We start from the raw sequence: 23,406 nt of genomic DNA, 5'->3' as shown, positions 1-23,406 counted from the left end.
ATAAATTACATAATTAGTTTACTTCTAATATAAGCTAAAAAAAATCATTTCAAAATATAATACTTGCGAATTACGATCAATTGATGAGTAATAAATGTTTTCCCTTCGTAAGTCAATATTTGATAAACCACAAATCTAGTTCATCTCTAATATAAGATAAACAAAAAATAAAACTAGTTCACAACAGAGTAATGGAGGTACTGCTCGCCTTGATTTATCCTTTAAGATTACAACCAAATGTCTTATGCCTAATTCTCCCAACAAATAACGAGAACATAGTTTCATATCTCTCACCTACTTCTTGTAAGAAAAAAAAGGAAGTAAAATATAGGAGGAAACTAAATGTTGAAACATAATTTTAACTAGACTCATGGAGATCAATTTCTCACTTTTTATGTGGGTCATACATAAATATATCTTTTGTTCCTGCTAGGTAACTCTTATCTTTGGCTGCTGAAGCTAGGCCATAATATTGCTCCAAGGAATTTAGTCCTAAACCACTTCAGATAGATCAAAAAGTACCAAAATATATGCAGAACACAGAAACAGAAAGCTATACAAATAGCTAAAAAAAAAAAAAAAACAAACAAACAAACACAGGTTTTGAAAATCCAGACACGTTTATGAGCTTTTTACAAGTTCAGAGAGCAGTCATATACTCCTTATAATACAAGTAACTTCCATGTTTCTTTACCAGAAACAACATATAAATAATGTCTTACAGAGGATACAGAGCCATTATTACCTGAGGGAGATTCAGGTCTAGCTTGATAGTTCTACTCCACAAAATCCTCCTACATTACATGTTCCCAATCTGATGTAGTGTCAAACCAACCTGCTGGAAGTGGGTTGCCAAGCCTGTTGGACTGACAAGATTGGATCACTGGATCATCCTTACACAGATAGAACTCCTTCATAGTTAAACCGTCTTCAGTACCGTCAGCAGTGTGGCGCTGCAAGACAGGTGCCAATGTTACATCCACACTTCCATCCTCTGGTTTGTCTCTAATAATTGGCCTATGCTTACTCTCACCAGCAAATCCAAAATTAAAATTAAGCCACTTATAAAATGACATGATTTTTCAAATCAACAACAGAATAAACAAATTCCTAATTATTTTTTTTTAGTAATATCACATAGAAGTCTTAAAAATCTATATATTTATATAATATCTAAAAGCTTACGCATTATATTTCTGGTTGCTACACTTCTTTTGAGCCACATCAGCGAAGTATGTTGATCCATTTAGTCTAATTTGTTCTAATTCAGTCTATTTGGTCCATTCAGTCTAATTTGGTCCAGTTCAGTACAAATTGGTCCAATCAGTCCAATTAGGTCCACTTCGGCCCAGTCGGTCCACTTCAGTCCATTTTGGACTAATTGAGCCTTAAATTGATTTTTGTAAGTTTCCTTTTCTGTTTTTTGCTCAAAATTATTATTTTTTTCTTCTTAATTTTTTGATTGAAAAGTATGAAATTTTATTCTATTTGGACCGAACTCTTTAGTTTTTGGCTAAAAAATATAAACAAAATAGTCATAAAAAATTAGATATGGGCCCAAAAAAAGCAATAAACATGATAAATATTCAAAAATTATCTTAAAATTAAAGTTTCTATAATATAGACATTATAATTATATTTAGAAATAAAAAGAATGCTTTAATTTTAAACTTATGTAATAGTTTAAATTTAATATAACATGTTACATGTGTTCCTTGGAATGAGGGTGTATATATATTTTAAATATTCTTGGATATGTTCAAATTAGTCAATTGATTACAATATATTTTTAAAAGGTCATTTTAATAACATCTTCTCCATTTATATAACATAATATTATAACTAAGTAAGTTAAATATTTTCATTAAATTACATTATATATATTTAAATACAAAATATATTATATATTTCATTACATAAAACTTATAAAAATAGAAAACACTTTTAAATAACACATGCACTATTTAACCTACAAATTTTACATTATACTATTATAAAATAATTATATTGCATTTTCCACGCACCATGTGGGTTTGCAACTAGTGTTTATAAATTATAGAATTAGTTTTTTGAGAAGGAATTATAGAATTAGTTGGTTCTAATATAAGCTATAAAAATATAAGCTATAAAAAAATCAATTCAAAAATCTAATAATTGCGATCAATTGATGAGTAATAAATGTTTACCCTTTGTAATTCAATATTTGGTGAACCACAGAATTACTTCATCTCTAATATAAGATAAACAAAAAATAAAACTAGTACACAACAGAGTAATGGAGGTACTGTTCGCCTTGATTTATCCTTTAAGATTACAATCGAATGTCTTATGCCTAATTCTCCCAATAAATAAAGAGAACATAGTTTCATTTCTCTTTTCAGCCACTTATTGTAAGAAAAAAAAAAGGAAGTAAAATAGAGGAGGAAACTAAATGTTGAAACATAATTTTAACTAGACTTTCAAAGAATTTTGTTAGTCGTATAATGCAAACAATCCTATCCATATGTTGGGAAAGTATTTTTTACATAATGCCCATTTGGGCAGGGGAGAAACATATCTGAGAACATTCTACTAGCGAATGAGATGGTTGAGCAATACCAAAGGAACATGGACCAAGCTAGATGTACTAAAGAAATTGGCCTAGAAGGGATTATGATTCCATTAAGCATGGAACTTCATTTTTATGTGCTTGGTGGCTGTAGGTGATGTGAGAGACAAGGAGATTTTTATTTATTTTTGAAATAAAGCAATTAGGATTTCTTTGTCAATTAGAACTAGGATTTAATTTTCCTATATAAGCAAAATATTTAACTCCTTTTGGTGATAATTTAGAGATTATTTTAACTTGCACAAGATTGAAAGAATACCACTTGATATAACTTAGAGATATACTTAATGATATTTTAGAATTCACTTAGAACTACCTAAATACAAGTAAAGTGTGTTCTATTTAAGAATGTCAAGAGATGAAAAATATGACCCTAATAATTTGGATGTTTATAAAGGTGAATTATCAATTCGCTATGAAATGTAACAAGCAGAAACAAAAAACAAAAAATAAAGAAAAAAAAAAATCTAATTAACAAAATGCAGAGGAGAAAGATGTTTATGGGAGAAATGAAATTCAAATAATAGTAAGGCCTCACCCATACCTCTACACGAGCATCACAAGGGATGATTAGCGTTTTCCTAACATTGCTGAATAATGGTAGCACATGGCTAAGACTATTTAGTAATATTACTATTCAGTAATGTCTATTATTGACAGTATTTCCCGATTTCCATTAATGAAATTGGAACTTTTTGAACATTGACTTCAATCACAATCATAAATTAATGGTGCCTGGCTCTTGCATCTTCACATAATTTGTTGATTACTATGAGTGACATTATTAACTTTCCAAACTTTGTCTTCAATTGCAATTATAAATTCATAGAATTCTAGTTTATTCATTTGGAACTTGTCCAAGCAAGAATTGAGCTTATTATGCTTGTGGACTTCTAAAATGAGGACAACCCAGAAGCATAAGAAGAAAACAACATGAGATAATCAAGAGAAAAAAAAAAATACTGTGAACATGAATTAAGAAGAAAGACAGTGACACTGACTTACAGGTAATCAAGAGTAAAATATAGTTGATTTGCTGCCAATTGCTTAGCTCTTCACCACATTCCTTGTACAGACTTGACTCCTCACAATTAGATTTACCATGGGCCATAAATTTAGGGACTCTTTCAATCCTTTTGGTTACCTTCCACCACCACTGCTGAATTGTCGAAATAATGATGGGGAATATCCAAGCCCTTGTAAGGAATGATGCTGTTGTTGCTACAATGAGCCATGGTCCGGTTGAGATCTTCAATGTCTTTCTTGTATACCACACGCAACCCGCATTTTTTCACCAAGCTTGAATCTTCATTATCAATTTTAAATCTAATCTCACAGAATCCATTTGCATCGCACTCCCACAATGATTTTCTGTAATCCATAATGTAGTATTGAGGAAGACAATAATTTAGCCAAATATGATCTGATAAAACATCAATACTATGAATGTATGGTTTAAAAATCCTGTGATTTCCATTGACTATCAAATTGCAAGTTGGATCGCCTTTGTAAATTTGGTGATGTGGACGACAACAAAATACAACGCAAAAAGCAATTCTTATCCATTCATTACACAAATGAGAAAAAGGTTTCATTGTATTCACTTCATTCCCCATACATTGATGGCTAAACATCTCTGGAATTTCACTTCCAAGAAAAACAATATCATACATATCATCTTGAAATCTAGGAGAGAGTCCCTGAAACATATAAAGCAAAATGCTTAGAACCATGAGAGAGAGAGAGAGAGAGAGACCTGGGGTGACTTTTTTATCACCGCAAAAAACATGTCAATGAAGTTTTGATTGTCAGCCAATTTATTGCAATTTGAAAGTTCAAGTTCTGGCTCACATGAAGAATTTGGTTTCAATAGATTTGGTACCATTTCTAGTGAGGAACAATTGTTTCCACTTATATAAGCTATGCTTAATGGAAGCTTTGGAAATGATCGAAGACTCATGCAATTCGTCACGTCCAAATGTTTCAAAATAGATAGTTGACTAATGCTTTCTGGAAGGCCACCAAAATTATTTCCACTTAGATTTAACTCTTGTAACGAGAATAAGCAACCAATATCAATGGGGATTGTCTTGAGATTGCAATTACTTAAATTCAATCTGGCCAAAGAAGACAAGCCAAATAGAGATGACGATAGCAAGCCCATGGGATCAGAACTTCTCGACATTGAAAAAAAAGGGAAGAGCTGAAATCCAACAAAAGCTATTTTTCTAAAAATTTCTAGAAGAGCATTAGAAGAAGGCATCTGTCCATTCACATCAAGCTCCTTAACACTTTTTGCATTTCCCAAGTTCTCTAGTAGTTTTGAGCATCCGGAAAGATTGAGATCTTTAAGCGACTTCATATTAAAAAAAGTGCTAGGAAGAGACATAAGATTTTTGCAATCTCTTACATTCAATGAAGAAAGGCCAGTCAAATTTCCAATTGATGTGGGTAGTTTTGTAATAGCAGTGCCATCCAAGTAAAGTTTTGATACACGTTCCATGTTCTCCCCAAATTCTGAAATTCTTTTTAAATTTGAGCATTTAGAAAGAATAAGGATCTCAAGAGACTCAGATTCAAACTTTCCTGGAAGACTTCTAAGGTTTTTGCAACCTTTTAGATTAAGAAAAGTAAGCTTTTTGTGAACTCCAACTGATGGATGTATCTCTCGTAAATTTATACAGTCTTCAAGAACTAATTTCTCAAGAATTGGGATTTTGGTGAAGTCAGGGGTTTCAAAAAAATTTAGAGATCTTGTCAAGTTGATGAATTTCAACATCTCACAAGACTGTAAATATCCAAAAAGACATAAAACAATTGTTAGCTTCCAAAAATCTTATAGTTTAATGAAACTATTAAAAGAAAAGTTGTAGAACGGTATCAATTACCTTTGTTCCTTTCCAAAGTCGTTCAATGTTGCTACAACACATGTGAAGTTCAATCAACTCATTTGGTTGGAAACTTACCGGCAAAGATTTCGAAGGATACTCACTCCAATCAAGAAATACTAAGTCATTAGGAAGATGTTTGGGATCATGGCTAACCTGAAAATTTTCAATTATGAGGAACTTCAGACAATGCATCTTTGAAAAGGATTCAGGGTCCCAATGTGCCTCTTTTGGTTTGGGTAACTTTAAGACTATGCCTTGAATTGTTTCTGTTCCCTAATAATCATAAACAAAAGGGATTAGTGAATTGCAAAATGCATAATTACCAAAACTATTTTATGTTAAAATATGTTGAATAATATAATTAATAAGGTATATTCTTGGGTTCTTTCAATAACCCCTTACCGTATTTTTTGTTAGCACACTGTCAATATCTTTATACAACCATAATCTACTACGCTTTCCAGGGTCTTTGGGGCACTCTTTACGAACTATATCTCGACCCATTTCTTGGAGTAAATCATGCATCCACAATTTACTGTATTGCAATTTGATGAGAGATTTATCAATAAGAACCCTTAATCCAATTTTAGGGTAAAGCTCAAGATGATCTAATATTGTTATAATAGTTTCTTGATTTATATAATTCGAGAAAAATGCAATATGCAGGAAAATTTCCTTCTCTGTTTCTTGTAGTCCATCAAAACTTCTTTGAAGTACATTGAGAATTTTTCCTTCAGGAAATTCTTTAAGCCTATCTAATTCACTTTTCCATTCATCCGTGCTTCTATTGTACAGAAAGGAACCCAAAACTTCAATTGCTAAAGGAAGACCTTTAGCATAATGTACAAAGGCTTTGGACAGCTGTAGATAATCTTTGGTAGGATGCTCTTTGCCAAAAGCTTTTGAATTAAAAAGTTGAAAAGCTTCATCATAACTCAATCCTTCAATCTCATATATTCCATCAACTTTATGTGTCATTAGCAAATGCACATCTCTTGTTGTGATGATAACTCTGCTACCTGGACCAAACCAATTGTGCTCCGCAACTAATTTGTTCAATTGGCCTAATTCATTTACATCATCAAGAACAAGAAGAATCTTTTTGTGACGTAACCGATCCTTGATCATGATAATTCCATTATCAACATCTTTTACATTCATATCTCTAAGAATCAAAAGATCATTCAAAAGTGTTTGTTGTAACTGAAGTATGCCATGTTTTTCATCAACTTCCCTAACATTAGTAATAAAACTACATGTTTCAAATTGATTGGAAATCATACTGTAAACAACTCTTGCTAGAGTTGTTTTACCCATTCCTCCTGTCCCCCAAATTCCTATAATGCGAACATTGTTTGACTCTATAGCTAAGTGTGACATCAATTTCTCAACTCTGGAAGTCATTCCTACTAGTCCCTTGGTATCTATTAAGAATGTATAACTGAGTTGATTAAATATCACTTTCACAATTTCTTCAATAACTTCTGCCTCAGGCCTGAAAATAAGTGTGAACAAGAAACAATGAGTCTAAACCTCTCAAGATAGGTCTCAAATTAGAAATGTGTGTAGGTCTATAGCATTTTGTTTAGTTGATTATATTGAAGTTTCAACAAATAAATGTATATGAAGTTTCAACAAATAAATGTATATACACCCTATGGTGTAAAATCTGAATATAGAATTTAGTTTAGTTTTATTCTTTTCTAAAAAAAAAAAAAAAAAGAGAGTATAGTTTTATTCCTTAACATAACCAGGTTTAATCTGAGAGATATGTAATAAACACCCTATAATATAAAATCCAAATATTAGTTGGATTAAAAAAAAAGTGTTAATCTAATTTCATTGCTACCTAGGATTTGTTTGGATATTACTTATTGTTGAAAACTGAAAGCTAAAAACTGAAAACTGAAAACACTGTAGCAAAATAATTTTTAAATGTGTGAATAGTGCCGTGGGATTCAATTTTAAAATTGTTTTTGTTGAAAAAAGTACTTGCGAGTTCCATAAACAATGCACGGAACCCACTAAAAAAACGCATCAGCTGGGAAACGCGCAAAACGCGCTTCCCAAACTCACACCTAATGTTTCCATGTTCGGGTGGGTTTTGAGTATAACAAGTTTTCAACAGAAAATTCTAGACATAGGATAGTATAAGCAACACCAGGATTTTTTCCCCCTTTCGTCAACTATATATATATTGAATGCAAGAGTTGCTTTTATAACACAATATGTTCTCTTAAAACAAAGATCACTTTGTGTTCCGTGGAGTTTAATAGAGTTAAAAATTGCTTGATTTGAATATAATTTTTGCCATTTAATACTCGGAATTAAGTCTAGCCCGCGAATAGTTTGGAGGTTTCTAGTTTGACTTGATTACTTATTTATTTAAGTTTTATTGGGATATAAAAAAAAGTTTATTATTTGTCAACAATTTTATGTTTTTCTAGACCAGGTATTAAAGTTTTATATATAACCACACTGCAAAGAGTTTGATGGTATAACTTTGGTGAGTGTGAGAGTTCAACGGAAAAGGTTTCTCTCCGAACTTCTATAACTTTGGTGAGTGTGAGAGAAACCCTTCAAACTTCTATATTTTTTTTATTGGGTGTGAAATTTGAAAATCTAATCATTGGATTACATGTTTTTATTATAATCTCCATGTTTGCAAAGTTTTAAGAAAATCAAAGATCAATTGCTATGTAAGTCATCAATCAAATGTTTAAATTTCAAATTTTAGTGGTATAAAATTATGCACAAAAAGTAATTTTATTGATCGAATAGTAAATAACATTTGATTTGAACAAAATTTGACATGCATGTTAAGAACATAAAAAAACATATAATCTAATAGTTATATTTTCAAAATTTACACCCACTAAAAAAAGATATATAAGGAGTTTGAGAGTTTCTCTCCAAATTAGAGAAACCTTGTTGGAGTTCAATGGCAAAGTTTTGTTTGATTTGTCTAGTGCTTTTTTAAGTGCAATGATAACTTTTGTTAGTTTATCTATGCGAGAGTTGTGAGTGCAGTTATTTTTTCTCATTATTGTTAGTGAGATTTTGTTTATGAGTAATGTACAGTATGTACATAACATTTTCACAACAAATTATTGGTGGCAAATTATTATTAATTTTATTTTTAGCCCACCACTGAAATTACTTTTTTACCCAACAATAACAGCTTACTTTCTAGGATTTATTGTAAATATATTGTGGAAGTATCATTTTATTTTTTGGTAGTGTTGTCATTGAATGTTGCCACAGAGTTTGTCAAATTATGTTAACATTTGTGTTTAGTATTGCTTACCTTTTTTGTTTACACGTTTTTCAGAACAGATTAGTATTAGAGCCCATTCTCAAAAAAAGAAAAAGAAAAGGGTATTATAACCATAGTTGTCAAAACACGAATCATATCGTGAATCAATTTTTGATTATTTAGTATCATGTATTGTATCGTATCGTGTATCATAAGATAAATAAATACTTAATAAAATTTATGCAAGACTTATAAATATACATATATTAAGGACATATTCATTATAAATTCAAAATATATTCTACTAATGACTACTTTAGTATCACTTATGTAATAATATTTAGCAAATTAACTAAATAAACCAAATTAATACGTGTTATGTATAATATACATTTTTAAATTGATTAAACTCAAAAGTAATAATACATGACAAATAGCCCAAAATAATACTTTATGTCCATTATATTCATCATCTTGCCTAATCAACTCCATCTAAATTAGATAAAGAGCTATTATCATAAGCGGACGCCAAATGTTAAAACTCTCTAAAAAAAAAAAAACTCCATCTAAATTAGTGTTATTCATCATTTTACAAATTTATTTCTTCATTGAATTTTTTTTTTTATCATCATCAACATTTACTATCTCTTGTTCTTTAAATTTTAATATTTCTTCTTGGCAATCTAGCTTCTTAGACTTATAAAAATAATGAAAAAATATTTATATTGTCAATTAATGCCTTATTTATAGTTTAGAAAAGAAATTTGCAAATATGAAAGTGAAGTGTAATTGTGTAGTTCAAATTTTGTACAGAAAAAAAAAAAAAAAAAAAAAAACCTTATAGACATGCTATTGGATTCAGATAAAAGCACAAATTTGAACAAAAAAATAAATAAATTTAAAGCATATGCTTAAGTGTCATATGATATGATACAATTCTATGATTCATACCATTATATCATATAATTCATAAGCAATTACAATACGAAACTCTTTGTGGACAATAATTACGTATTGTGTATTGTACGATATTAACAACTCTATTTAGAACTTCTACTATTACAACAAGGATTTTGCAATCGCTTGAGCTAATTCACATTTCAAATTAGTAATACAAAAAAAAAAAGTACATGAAGCAAGTATTTTGGTTGATCTTTTCAGGGCTTTACAAAGTCCAAGTGCATCTCAAACTATTGATGCATAAGATATGTTCTATTTTATAGATACAATTGGTGCACACTCACAAAGTTCATTAAAATTTATACGTCAAAAAGCTTTGTAACTTAATTAGCATCTCTTGGTGTTTCCAATAAAGATGTTTGGTTCAAATCCCCCTCCACAATTGTAACTATTGAACTATCTATAAAAAATAAAAAAATAAAAAAAATCAATTCTATCATTAAATTGAATAATAAAATAGGTAGTAAAAGTTAAATAAAAAGTAGTTTAAGTTACATTGTGAAAATTGATTTTCAAGAATAGTTCTCTACATATACTTAAAAATTATGCTATATGATTAAAGTAACTTAAAAATACTCTTTTATTCTTTTGAAACCTTTAAATGTATAGTTTGAAATAGTATTTAAACGTCTTGAAGCTTTGTTAATAGAGTTTAGTTTGTCGACATTAGCACTTTGTGCAACATATGATGCTATTATATACTGAACCACAAGTTCTCTCAACAATATATATATATATATATATATATATATATATATATATATATATATATATATATATATATATAACGTACCATGGTTTGTTTGAAGGTCTTTATAGTTCTGCAGCAACTGCAAGGGGAGGTGAATTGGTTGTTTGCTAAGGTTAATTACTAATTAAAAGAGTCTAGGACTAAAAAAGTTTTGTAAGTATAAACTTATTGTAATTGTTTCTTCTTGTAGAATTTTCCTTTGGGATTGGTTTTCCAGGAATAGTTTTTACTTTTTACTTCTTCACCAAATCTATGTGTGCTCTTTAACGTTTTCATTGCTTTTAGATTTTGGTGATACTTGTAGTGGTTGTGTAATAGATCAAATTGTTAACTTTGAACGTATAAGAGATTTGATCACGGTCAATACGTTAATCCAATGATTAGGCTATTGGGTTGTAAATAAGATTTTTATAAGTAATTATGTTTGGTATTATTGCTATAAAATAAGCACCTCTTTATCATCCCTATTTTAACTGCCACTTTCCAACACTTGAGATTTCTTTTTAGTCTTCCTATTTTAACAATTTTATCCTTATTAATGCTTTAAATTCTATAATTTTATTTTAAACTATTTAATGAGATATTTCTTGATAAATTAAAGGATGAAACCACGAAAACTTACTCTGTATAATAATCAAAAACATTGTATCGTTGATAAATTAAAGGATTTAACATAACATATATTATAGTCAAAATATCGTACTGTTGATAATGTAATTCATGGTGTGTATATATATAGGAAGAGCTATTTGAAACATATTAAGAAAAAAAAAAAAAAGTCAAATTACATTACCTATCTTGTGAATGCCAATGCCACCCGGAGAGATTGGCCACTTCACTCAAAGCAGCTCGCCAAGTTTGCAACTTCTCTGTGTTCTCCTTCAAACGTTCTTTATGCTCAGCAAAGGCTTGTGCAAAAGTTCCCATATGTTTTCGTACATCAGATGGGTCCACTTCATAAAATATAGGTAGAACTGTCATTTCCTTCTCTTTCATGCATTGAATGATCTTTATAAGTTCATCCAAGCACCATGTTGAAGATGCATAGTTTCTTGAGAGAATAACAATCGGGAATCTCGATTCTTCTATTGCTTTCAACAGCTCCGGTGAAATAAATTTTCCTCTTTCAAGTCTTTCATTATCTCTAAAGGTAAAGATACCTGAACGTTGCAAAGCAGCATATAGATGATGCGTAAAACTATTACGTGTATCCTTACCTCTGAAACTAAGGAAAACATCATAAATCCACCGTCTTGAAGAAGAAGATGATGATGTCAACAGTGAGGCTTCTTGAGTACTCATTGAAGCCGATGGAAATATGTTGGTAAATCTTGAACCACAATAAGGATAAAAAGAATTAGTAAAAAAACAATTTGAAGGATGTGTGTGGACATTAAATAACTAGGGAAGAAGAATATGATTTAACATGGATTTTTTGAGAAAAAATAAATAAAAGAGATAGATGTGTTTGAAAAGTGAAAACTTACAGATTCAAGAAATTGCAGCAGTGGTTGTAATACTCAAAAGTAGCTTGAAACAACACTGCCTTCCAACCTTTCCTTTTCTTTCTCTTCTCTCTTACTAGACTGATTGATTATTCCTTGAAACAAATATTTATTTCCCACTAACAATAGAACCCCTTTTTATTTTCCCTTAAACACAATAGGTGTGCAAGTGGCCCTTTTCTTCGAGGAATCGTCCTAGCAAAACACCGACAATTTTTTAAAAGGCTGAGCATTCAACAAATCTTTCTTTTTCTTCTTCTTTTGTCAAAAGATTCCTTTCTCTTTTTTCTAGGCATCTTCCAGTCAAAAGGATGACTGGAAGTTATCAAATTGATAAAAAATGTAAATAAATAAAGACCATGAAGACTTCTTTTCTTTTAGCAAAACAGGGTATGCAAGCAAGAGGGGATCAGTCTCCACACCCACATTTTGTTTTTTAAACATTTGAATATGCGAACTAAATTAAGTGTGTCCAGCAAATAGACTCTTTGTAATTCCAAAAAAAGCAATAAACATGATAAATATTTAAAAAATTACTTTAAAATTCAAGTTTCAATAATATAGATATTATATAATTATATTTGGAAAGAAAAAAAAAAACTTTAATTCCAAAATTTTATAATAATTTAAACTTAATCTAACATATTATATGTGTTTCATGGAATGAGAGTGTACATTTTTTAAAAATATTCCTGGATATGTTCAAATCAATAATTGATTACGTTATTTTTTTTAAAGTCATTTTAATAACATCTTCTCTATTTATATAAAATAATATTATAATTAAGTAAGTTAAATCTTTTTATTAAATTACATTTTTCATATTCTCCTTCTCAAAAGAAAGTTACATTTTTCACCCTTTAACTATTGTGGAATAAGTCAATAAATCTTTTTTTTCTTTTTCTTTTTCTTTTGCCAAGATGCCTTCTCTCTCTTCTAGGCATCTTCCAGCCAAAAGAATGACTGGAAGTTATCAAATTGATAATAAAATAAATAAATAGAACCCTTTTCATTTTCCTTTAAACAAAGACAATATGTATCTTTATTTTTTAAATGTAATGATTATATATATATATATATAAAACAGAGACTTGCGAGAAAGTATGAAGTTCTGTCAATTGGCGCATTCTATGCAAAGAGAATTAAAATATTCTCAAGTACCACATCAGAGATAAGAACAAATTAAATATTGACATTTTGTTTTATTTGGTTCAATATTACAATACTTTTCTAATTTAAAAATAAATATTCTATGTATCATTTGGTTCATTGTTTCCAGACTTTTCATCCCTCACACACACACACAAAACTCTTTGCATTTTAATTTACAATTTTCACCTCTTGCACTTCTAGCCTTTTATATATACCTACCCATAGCCCTTCATTCCATCCCATGTCAAATTCACATAGATAAAAAATGATGTCATTTACTTTCCATCTTTTGATAACACCTACCTAGTTCTAACATTGTTATTTCATTTAATCCTAACCCGTTTTGAATTGGCTACAACCAAGGAAAGGGACTTGCATTTTATATTAAGTGACAACGACAATTACGATTATGATGTTAAGGTTGAATGTGGTGGATTTGTGGGTTTTGTAAATGATGTGAATGACTGTGGGTATTTTGGATGTGAATTTTGTTCTATATCAACTTTTATTATATGATATTCCTTCAAAATTGTTTTTTTTTTTTTTTTTCTCATTACTTCATTTGAATAATTATAATAGATATGTGTGTGTAATTTATAATTTTTGTTTTTAATGATGAACTCATTATTAATAAAATTCTATAACAATTATGTTATAATACATATACCACATTCTTCAAAACTATTTTACATAAAATATTACAATATTATCCATTTTATCCGTATATCGCACGGAACTCACTAGTTATTTACAATTGAAAGGAGAAACCATTTCCCATGTAATTGGTGGATTAAGAGGCTGAGCATTCACGAATCACACCCTCTAACTGTCGTGGGTCAAGTCAACAAGTCTTTCTTTTTCTCTTGTCAAGATGCCTTCTATTTCTTCTGGGCATCTTCCAGTTAAAAGGATGACCGGAGGTTATCAAATTGATAATAAAGTAAATAAATAAAGACCATGAAGACTTCTTTTCTTATGGCAAAACAGGGTATGCAAGCATGAGGGGATCACTCCAAACCCACATTTTGTTTTTAAAACATTTGAATATGTGAACTTCATCAAGTGTGTCCAGCAAATAGACTCTTGCAATTCCAACTTAGTTGTTGCTTGCCTTCTCAAAGTTTATGGGTTCCGATTCTTCACCTACTATCGTTTGTTGATTTCCCTGTGTTTAGAGCTAAGCTTCTAGATTTGGATATGGAACAAGATGCACCTTCATATTTGTATTATTCTATTTGAACTATGAAATGAATTCATTTAAAATAGAGAGGATTCTAATATGCATCTAATACTGCTAGGTCATTAAAATTTGAAATGATATGACACACTCTCTCTCTCTCTCTCTCTCTCTCTCTCTCTCTATATATATATATATATATATATATATGTTATTAGATGGATTGAAAAGTGAGTCCAAATCTTCTCCATTTAATTAAGTTAAATATATATCACTATGTATTGTTGTTGAATATAAAATATATTATTTATTTCATTACATAAAACTTATTAAAATAGAAAAAAAAAAAAAAAAAAACACATGCACTATCTAACCTATAAGTTTTACATTATATTATTATAGAATAATTAGGGTTTGCAACTTGTGTTTATAAATTACATAATTAGTTTAGTTCTAATATAAGCTTTAAAAAAAATCAGTTCAAAATCTAATAATTGTGATCAATTGACGAGTAATAAATGTTTATCCTCGTAAGTCAATATTTGGTAGGGTTGACTTACCTCTAGTATTTTTTTAACTGAAATCTTCTTTTGCTTTAATGAAAAATTACCACATCACCCAATAACTAAATAAAAGGTGGAGATTAAAACCTACTACCACTTGCTATTGTGTATTTAAAACAAAATGACACTTCCAGTTAAAAAAATATTAGAGGTAAGCCAAACCCTATTTGGTAAACTACAAATGTAGTTCATCTCTAATATAAGATAAACAAAAAATAAAACTAGTTCACAGCAGAGTGATGGAGGTACTGCTCGCCTTGATTTATCCGTTAAGATTACAACCAAATGTCTTGTGCCTAATTCTCCCAATAAATAAAGACAACATAGTTTCATATCTCTTTTTCACCCACTTATTGTAAGAAAGAAAAAAAGGAAGTAAAATATAGGAGTAAACTAAATGTTGAAACATAATTTTAACTAGACTAATGGAGATCTATTTCTCACTATTTATGTGGATCATATATAAATATATTTATATATCTTTTGTTCCAGCTAGGTAACTCTTATCTTTGGCTGCTGAAGCTAGACCACAATATAGTTCCAAGGAATTTAGTCCTAAACCACTTCAGATAGATCAAAAAGTACCAAAATATATGCAGAACACAGAAACAGAAAGCTATACAAGTTGCAAGACAAATAGCTATAAAAAAAAAAAAAGGAAACAAACACATAGGTTCTGAAAATCCAGACACGTTTATGAGCTTTTTACAAGTTCAGAAAGCAGTCACATACTCTTTATAATACAAGTAACTGCCATGTTTCTTTACCAGAAACAGCATATAAATGTCTTTCGGAGGATATAGAGCCATTTACCCAAGGGAGATTCAGGTCTTGACAGTTCTACTCCTCAAAATCCTCCTTCATTACATGTTCCCAATCTGATGTAGTGTCAAACCAACCTGCTGGAAGTGGGTCGCCAAGCCTGTTGGACTGACAAGGTTGTATCACTGGGTCATCCTTACACAGATAGAACTCCTTCACAGTTAAACTGCCTTCAGAACTGTCGGCAGAGTGGTGCTGCAAGACAGGTGCCAGTGTTACATCCACACTTCCATCCTCTGATTTGTCTCTAATAATTGGCCTATGCTTACTCTCACCAGCAAATCCAAAATGGAAGACCTCTGGAAATTCTTGCCTTTTCACATCCATGGAATTCACATTGTCAATCCGGTGTTTAAGAACATGGAATCTGGCCATGACAGAAGATTCTACATCTTCTGTGTGGCGGCTTAGGGTTGAAACAGGAGAATTCTGGGTGGAAACATCTGGGATTGGGCTACCCTTCACTTCAGTTGCTTCAGGCACCAATTTGTCAACGTTGATCAGATCAGGAATAACATCTATGCTTGATGGCTCCTCTACATCTGTAGATGTTACAGAATTTGAATTCTCAACCCGGCATTTTAGAATGTGAAATCTAGCCATAACACTATCTGCATGGCAGGTGGTGTCAATGATGGGAGAATTCTGAATGGAAATATCTTGGGTCAGAGACTTTTCTTCAGCTGTTTCAGATGCCAACTGGTCAACCTTGTTCAGATCAGGATACACTTTTGAGCTCGATGGTCCCTCCACATCTGTAGCGGAATTCAAGTGGTCGATCCGGTCATTTAGAATACTATATCTGAACATAACATCTGGGATGGAAGGGGTATCCTGGATGGAAATAACAGGGGAGACGCCACCCCTAGCCTCAGGTGCCAATTTGTCAACAGTGTTCATTTCATGAGAAACCTTGGATCTTAGTTCTTTCTCCACATTCATAGTATTTTCTGACACATCTGAAGCAGAAGAAATTAGGTTAAGCAATAATGACAGAACCAGTGGTTTTAGATAGAAATTCTAACCTTTTGTCTTGTCCAACTCAGATTTCTCCATTTCAATCTTCATGCGATTATAGCGAGCTTTATAGTTAACGGAACATAATTCAGCTTCTGCCTCAAGCCATAAATTCTTATACAAGAGGCTCTTTGGCTGCATATCTTCCTCATATTTAAAATTATCATTGAGAACCTTCATAATAGCCTGTCAATCGAGATCCATGGCATTTTAGTTTCTTTTTCCCCCTCCTTTTGCATTCTTCATGGGAAGAATAATGGTTAACATTTATTATTCTTATATACAAAATAAACAGAAAAAAAATACCTGGGTCATATTATCTTCTTTCACCATGTTAGCATCACCCTTCACACAAACAGAATCTGATACCTTCTCATTTTTATTAACAGACACAATATGATGATGCTTTTCCTCATGTAGACACTGATGGTCAAGCTGATCCTGAGCGATGATCGCCGCCTCCTTTGCCAACCTAGGCCTGTCCCCACTCACTTCCTGAAGAAGACATTATCCGTACAGCATAATTGAGATATTACAAAAATATTCTTGTGCTGATTTACTTTACCTCAGCATCATGGAACCAAATTTAAAAGCAAGAAAAGCAACAAACGACAAAAACAACTGACAAATTCAATCTAGAATAGAAGGTGGTAGACTTCACAAATCCCTATAAATAAGAGTACATTGTTACAAAAGAAACAGTCATATAACTGTCATAATCTACATAAAACTAATAAAGTTTAAATCGATGAAAAAAATATTATACTGGGTTTGTAGCCTTTCAGTCGGCTAGAATAAAAAGGGAGCTGCATCTTTTACATCTTATGCATTCATCTCATTTCAAGAAATTATCATTATGCAGATGGCTGGAAAGTCAAAACTTCCACAAAAGAAGAAAGCTCTTCTCCAAAGAAAGATAAGTTTTCTTATAATATATCTGGGGTCTACAACCCATATAAAATGCCCGTCATGCTGCAAAATTGATTCCCATATCTAAAAGATCATTTTGACTTTTACTGTAAACAGGGAGCTGCATCTTATACATATTATGCATCCATCTCATTTCAAGAAATTATCATTACACAGATGGCTGGAAAGTCAAAACTTCCTCAAGAGAAGAAAGCTGTTCTCCTAAGAAAGATGAATTGTCTTTACATTATATCCAAGGTCTATGACCCGTATAAATAGCTCGTCATGCTGCAAAATTGATTCCCATATCTAAAAGATCATCATGACTTTTAGCGTAAAATCTCTTCATGCTATACATGTTCCTGTATTGGGGGGGGGGGGGGTGGGAGGGGGAGGGTTGGTTTCGGAGAACAATCCAAACAGAAGAAACAACATACCTTGTGAAGCTTGGGTAACTCTTCAAGATATTGAGATGTGCCTTGCTCAGGAAACAGTGATTCTGGTGTTGGAAGCTTTTGTTCAGTGCCCTTTAATAAACATTGATGAAGATTAAGGATGACATTTTTAAGAGACTCATGGTCTCCTTCCTTCAGTTCAATTGAATCATTTGAAGAGTGAAATAAAAGCATTTCAGACAGGTTATAAATCGTATTAACCAACATCTGGACATCTATTTTTGAAGTTGAATCTGCCTTATGCAATTTGGTAAGCTTAGCAGAAGCATCTTCAACAGAAGCCAGTGAAGACAGAGCATCTTCAGTGCCATGGAATGGCACATTTGATGCACCAGATCTTGAGGTATTGTTTCTATTTGATCCAGCATCCACAACACAAGTCTCTGATGAGTACTTTTTTTCAGATGTTACAGTACTTTCTTCAAGATGTTGCATTGTGAGTAAAGATTTTAAGTCCAAATAACCTGTAGACTGGCTGGGTGAAGCATCATCTTTCCCAGGTTCAAAAGCTTTATCAGAATGTTGAACCCCATAGCCACAGCTTTCTTTAGAATAAAAGGATCCCGCTTTAGCAGCATCATCTGATCTGCATTCACTAAATGTTAAATTAGCAACTGAAGGCCTCTTTGGAGAAGCAGCTAAACTATTTTCCAGAGATCCAAATTCATGATACACTGTCTTCTCAATTGGATTTTGTGAGGAGAGTTTTACAGCATCATCAATATTGAAAGGGAAAAACTGAGGCAGTTGAAAATCTGAATTATTGCATGATTCTAATGTCTTCAGGTACTGAGAACTGACAGCCTTAGAAGCTTCAAATGGTGAAAAACAACCAATTGGTGCTCCTTTCCAGCATGGTGAGTCCACAGCAGGGTTATAATGATCTAAGCTCTCAGAAGAATTCTCAACAGAATTGATGGCTTGGGTAAATTCAAGGGGCAAATTGAATCCATCTGAACTTGTATGAGAAATTTGAACTCCAGATTTTGCTTTGAATATTTGATCCAAAGCATCCTCAGAAATGCTTTTGTCCATTGACAGCTCTTTGTCTTTTGCTGAGAATGATTCCACACTAACAGGATCATTTCTGTCTAAATGAATTCTGAGTTGGCTGGCATCAAACCGAACTCTGCCTTCAGAACTTAACAAGGGATGCAGTTCATTCACATAAGAGGGATTATTACCATGAAGATCAGGATCAGCTGCATCAGTCCTAAAATTCACATCCTTTAATGGACCTTTATTTGATGCAGAAATGGTGGTGACAACATCTGGAGGTCTAATGACAAGCGAAGGCGAAGATGTCACAAATGATGCACTACCACTCAGACTAGCATCATGCTCTCTTGTGTCTTTCCCATATGAAGCACTGAATGGTACTTGACGTTTACTGGAATTTGTGACTAGTTTATAGGATGGTGCCTCAGGGTGGTTTTCTGGAAGTACTGAAGTACGATCTGAGAGAGATGATTTTGAATAATCAAAAGGCATGATTCTGGGTTTTGAACCTGAGAAGGATTTATCATTTGACTGCTCCATGCTTACACACCTACCATCCTTTTCCCAACCTAACATATCAATGATATGGGAAGATTCTTCATGTGTGTTACCTATCAAAAAAAAAAAAAAAAGCTTCTTCATGTGTTCAACCCCTTAGATGCATTAGCAGCTCCTGTGCATTATAAAAAATCATAATAATCAAGGAGAAATATGCTTTGTGTCCGTGTTCGTGTCCATTCTTCATTGATTCTAACTTCTATAGGAAAATCCAATTAATGAATTACAAAAATAACCTTAACTCATCCAATTAATGAATTACAGAATAATCTTAACTCTAGGAAATTAAATAATTAAATAAAATAATAATAACCTCATTAACTAATAAGACCTAAAAAAACTAATTGACCAATAAAAAATACAATGGACTTCTAAAATTCAACAAGACTGAATTAGAATTAATTTTTTTTCTTCTCGTATCATAAAGTTCTCTAAAAAATAAACAAATAGTTATAAATACATATAGAGACATAAGGCCTTGAGTGAGGCCAATTGATGCATGCAGTAGGTCAATGTCAGTTTTATTTTGTTTTATTTATTTTTAAGTGGCAAGGGTTATTTTGTAATTTAATAATTTCCGGGATGGGCTGTGCTAATAGTCCATTCGGTCTTATTTTGGTTTAATTTGAGTTCAGTTATTTAGTTTGGGTTCAGTATTAAAGCCCAGGGAGTCCAAGTCCAAGCCTTATCAGGAGTTTAAAATAAAATCTTATTTCAACTAGGAATATGTATTAATCTTCTATTTTAAAGAGTTGTAATGATTTCTATTGGGAATAATAAAGTTTTCAGATTTTTAGAGAAGCCATGAAGCTAGTTACTGGTTTGTGTGATGCAACCTTCTAAGAGATCACAGTTTCTGTTCACACCACTGTTCGCAGCAACCCAAATTTTGATTTTTCCCCTTTGTTTCATCCATAAATCTTACTATTCCTTCCCTCCATTGGAAACCCTCTAATTCTTACTACTTTCCAACTCTCTTCCCACAAAACCCTATCCCCAATCCTCAAAATCTAAGTACTGCCCAGATCTGCCCAGAAGTTTTAAATAAGATTTTGTTTGTTCCCCCTTGTGCTATGTCACCAATGCAAGTTGAGAAAAAGGGTGAGGGAAGTCTCTTATAAGATATCCTATATGACAAAACAGGATGCAGTGAAGGCTAAAAATATAAATCAATAGAGATAAAAATATACTTTGATTACCCAAATCAATCTCTCTCAATCTCCTTTTCAGTTTAACCTTCTACAGATGGCTACCATTCCAACCCCCATTGCATATGTTCTTTACACAATCAGGAAAAATTATAAAGCTTAATGCCCAAAATAAAATGGGAAGCCAATTGTGTGTATCACACATTCCCCTTGCTCCTGTGCTCATGGGAAATATTGATGAAGGGTATTTCAAAAAAGGTTTTTTTTTTTGGGGGGGGGGGGGGGGGGGAGAACAGGTGGAGGGGTTTGATGCAGGGAAGGTGATGGGCTGTGAATTAGATGGAATGTGAGTTGCTTAGAACTAATTTATAGGTGGTTAGGCAGCACTACAAAGAACACAAAGTTCTCAAGAAAAGATCTCAAAGGCTTATTTCCATTCACATACAAAACTGATTTACAAAGTGCTTACATTCTTGTACTTATACTAGTCAATTGACTTTGGCAGCCTTCTAGATGATTGACAAGTGTCTAAATCCTATTGGCCAATGCTTAAACAATCATCTAACTAACTAATTAGTTACAATAGGATTAGGCTGGCTGCTGAATTAGCTACTGTTGCTACTTGCTACTGGTTTGTGACAAGGCTAAAAATGTAAATAGCCTCTTGAAATGCCCTGCATAAGTGGTTTTCTATCTTAGTGATCACCAAATTGAGAATGTTACACAGGCATGTATTGTCTGCATTTTTACAAATCAATTTAAAAGTTCAGAGGATCCAGCAGACTCACCCAAAACTATCCAGCTGGCATGTATCATGCAATCCCCTTGTTTGCATGATAATGGGATTTAATGGGCAATATTGATGAAGGATATTATACAACCTGTGGGTTAGATGTAAGGGGGGAGAGAGAGATCTCAGGTTGAGGGCATCATAGCATTAACGAAATTGAGAATGTTACACAGCAATGTATTGTCTGGATTTTTAAAAATCAATTTAAGAGTTCATAGAGGATCCAGCAGAGTCGTCAAAAACTACCCATCTAAGGTGATATGTAAAACAGGTGCCACAGCCAATGAGAAGATAGCTAAGTGATACATAAAAAGCAAAATTACTTTTTTGATAGGAAATTTTTTTTTTTTTGATAGGTATAAAAAGAAAAATTACAGATATATAGAAAACAGGTGCCACATACAAAGATGAGTAAAATTAAGAAAACTGTGCAAAAAATGAATTTCATGGAATAACAAAAATTTCAACAAGAACAAATTGACCAATGACATTGAACCATAATAAGATTGAAAGCAGTGCTCCATAGCATCCACAAGAAAGATAACTAACACGCATACTAACTGAAATTAATAAAAAAATTATCTATATTTAAAGGTAAAGTAGAGATACCTTTGTTCATATAATTCTTGTAAATGGATGAACCAGCTACACTCGACCCCTTTGAGCAGAAACTCCCATCAAGTTCCACCTGTTTACCATGATCCCAGTCTCCAAATCTACTCCATGAGTCACCCCAAAGGGCAGTATAATCCAAACTGGACTGAGTGTATTCATTGTGAGAGGACCCATCTAAGGCTGGAACATGGGAACTCGAAAACCAATCATAACTAATATCATCAGGAACCACCAATGGACTACTAGAGCCTTGAGCTGCAGGTGGGACATATGTGGGATAATATGGTTTAGCTTCAAGAATACTCGTGGCAACACCATCCGAGCATTGACCATACAAGAATGCATCAGAAGATGCAGCAGGTGCTATAGGGTTCACTGGAGACAAATGGGTATTGGGTGACTTAATCTCCTCCAAGCCCGGGTATCGAAACGCATCAGATGAAGGAAAAGGATCAAATTCTGACGTGTGGTTGGAAAAGAAATCGGTTCTAGAATTGGGATAGTGGGAAGGGAGCCAATTGTGCAGAGAAGGATTCAGGGGAACACCATAAGGGGAATCATTCAAATCCACAAGTGGATTTGAAATGGGTTTTGGAACAGCAGACCGATCAACAGTAAAAGGTGGAGCTAAAGCTGACAAATTTGAAGTTGATGATGAAGATACATAACCATAAGACCCATAACCCATCATCTTTTAAATTTTCTTTGTTTTTTGGTTGCAAGAGATAATTGAGTCAAACTGATCAAAACCCAGAAATTTTTACATCAAAACCAATGGATATCAAAGCAATAATCAAACTAATACTGAAAAAAAAATGAACTTCATGGATATATATGATCAAAAACAACATTAATCAAAGAGCATTAAATTAAGTATTGATCATGTTAGAGATATATAATATGAAAATCTAGATAAGAATAACGATGATTGTGATGTAAATAGTATTGAAAATTGAAAGGATTACAGAGATTCATACCAGAAGAGTGAAGACTGAGAAGAGCAGTGCCGTGTCGTGTTGTGTGGTGTTGTCTATGTTTCCACCTTCAATGAAAAGTTCGGAGTCCAGTTATTCACTTCTGGGTTGTTGGTTCTCTTTAGTATTATTTTTTTAATCTCATTTACAAATAAGCCCCTGTACCTTATTTATTTATTTATTAATAACCCCTACACTTCTTTTTAGCCAATTAAACACCATATGTCTAAGTTCTTTAGATAGAGAAAATTTTGGT

General features: G+C 32.2%; 1 protein-coding gene and 1 pseudogene across 1 annotated transcript; both read right to left on the bottom strand.

The window, feature by feature from the left end:
- Positions 1-345: 345 nt before the first annotated feature.
- On the bottom strand, positions 346-12,251 carry LOC142618567 (TMV resistance protein N-like; annotated as a pseudogene).
- A 3,235-nt stretch (positions 12,252-15,486) lies between these two features.
- Positions 15,487-23,264, bottom strand: LOC142618566 (uncharacterized). Its single transcript, XM_075791510.1, has 6 exons — positions 23,154-23,264; positions 22,171-22,915; positions 18,049-19,676; positions 17,009-17,197; positions 16,711-16,888; positions 15,487-16,644 (listed from the first exon to the last, which is right to left on the bottom strand). Exons 2-6 carry the CDS (start codon positions 22,865-22,867, stop codon positions 15,704-15,706), a joined length of 3,633 nt encoding a protein of 1,210 aa, XP_075647625.1. The 5' UTR covers positions 22,868-22,915; positions 23,154-23,264; the 3' UTR covers positions 15,487-15,703.
- Between the last annotated feature and the right edge of the window lie 142 nt (positions 23,265-23,406).

This window comes from Castanea sativa, chromosome 12 (genome assembly GCF_040712315.1).
Source record: "Castanea sativa cultivar Marrone di Chiusa Pesio chromosome 12, ASM4071231v1".
NCBI classification, from domain to species: Eukaryota; Viridiplantae; Streptophyta; class Magnoliopsida; order Fagales; family Fagaceae; genus Castanea; species Castanea sativa.
The sequence above is the reverse complement of the archived record's forward strand: the minus strand, read 5'-3'. Positions and strand labels throughout refer to the sequence as shown.